Source organism: Seriola lalandi, unplaced genomic scaffold (assembly GCF_002814215.2).
Source record: "Seriola lalandi dorsalis isolate HSWRI2012SDOR001 ecotype SW California unplaced genomic scaffold, Sedor1 jcf7180002054928, whole genome shotgun sequence".
Classification (NCBI taxonomy): Eukaryota; Metazoa; Chordata; class Actinopteri; order Carangiformes; family Carangidae; genus Seriola; species Seriola lalandi.
In genome coordinates this window covers 93,744-94,448 of record NW_019525480.1, presented here as the reverse complement: position 1 = coordinate 94,448, position 705 = coordinate 93,744, and the positions used below count along the sequence as shown (strand labels likewise).

At 44.3% G+C, this 705-nt stretch overlaps 1 protein-coding gene across 1 annotated transcript in view; it reads right to left on the bottom strand.

Moving 5' to 3' along the window:
• Positions 1-288: 288 nt before the first annotated feature.
• LOC147817623 (odorant receptor 131-2-like) overlaps positions 289-705 on the bottom strand; it is a 1,007-nt gene continuing 590 nt past the window's right edge. The window contains exon 2 of the mRNA XM_087170092.1: positions 289-696. Within this exon, the coding sequence (XP_087026218.1) occupies positions 289-696 (408 nt within the window). The remainder of the gene's footprint in view (positions 697-705) is intronic.

Here is a 705-nt window from a genome sequence, read left to right as displayed (position 1 = left end):
TTAGCTGGTCGACATTATACTGCAGTTCATATACATTTCTAAATAATTATACTTCTTTTTCAATCATTTTTTTAAAAAAACAAAAATCTTTTGAAAGTAACATTTGGGTCTAAAGTCAAAGCAAACAGGGCATTAAAAAAATAATGTATATTTTACATAATTACTGACTGTGCTCTGACAAACATTGATTTCAGTTCACACCAAAATCAGCTTGTGTGGTGTGATCTGTGGTGTTTATATTTCATGGTCTACAGCATGCTGAATTAAAGGTACAGTCTTATAGGTGATTCACTGTAGCACCTGTTTGGACCTTCTCCATGGTCCCACTGGGTTCACTTTCTTTTCTACAGAGTTGCAGCATTTACAGAAGAAGTGCAGCCTGATGTGGCTGCTGAACTTCTTGTCTCTTACTCCGTAGATGAGAGGACTGAGCAGACGAGGAAGCACGTTGGTAAACAGGAAGGTGGTGAAGAGGATCTTGGTGCGCTCACGGGGCCAGGTGGTGAGTAGGATGACGGTGATGAGGGGGGAGATGAATGACAACATGCAGATGAGGAGCTGGACTCCGTGCAGCAGGATAGTGTTGCGGGCGTTTCTGGCCGAGTCCTTGTTTGAACCAGAGACGGCCCGGGCAGCGCAGAGGACCTTCAGGTAGGTGATGATCAGAGTCAGGCCGACGAAGGAAAACAGAAGGGTCTGATGGGA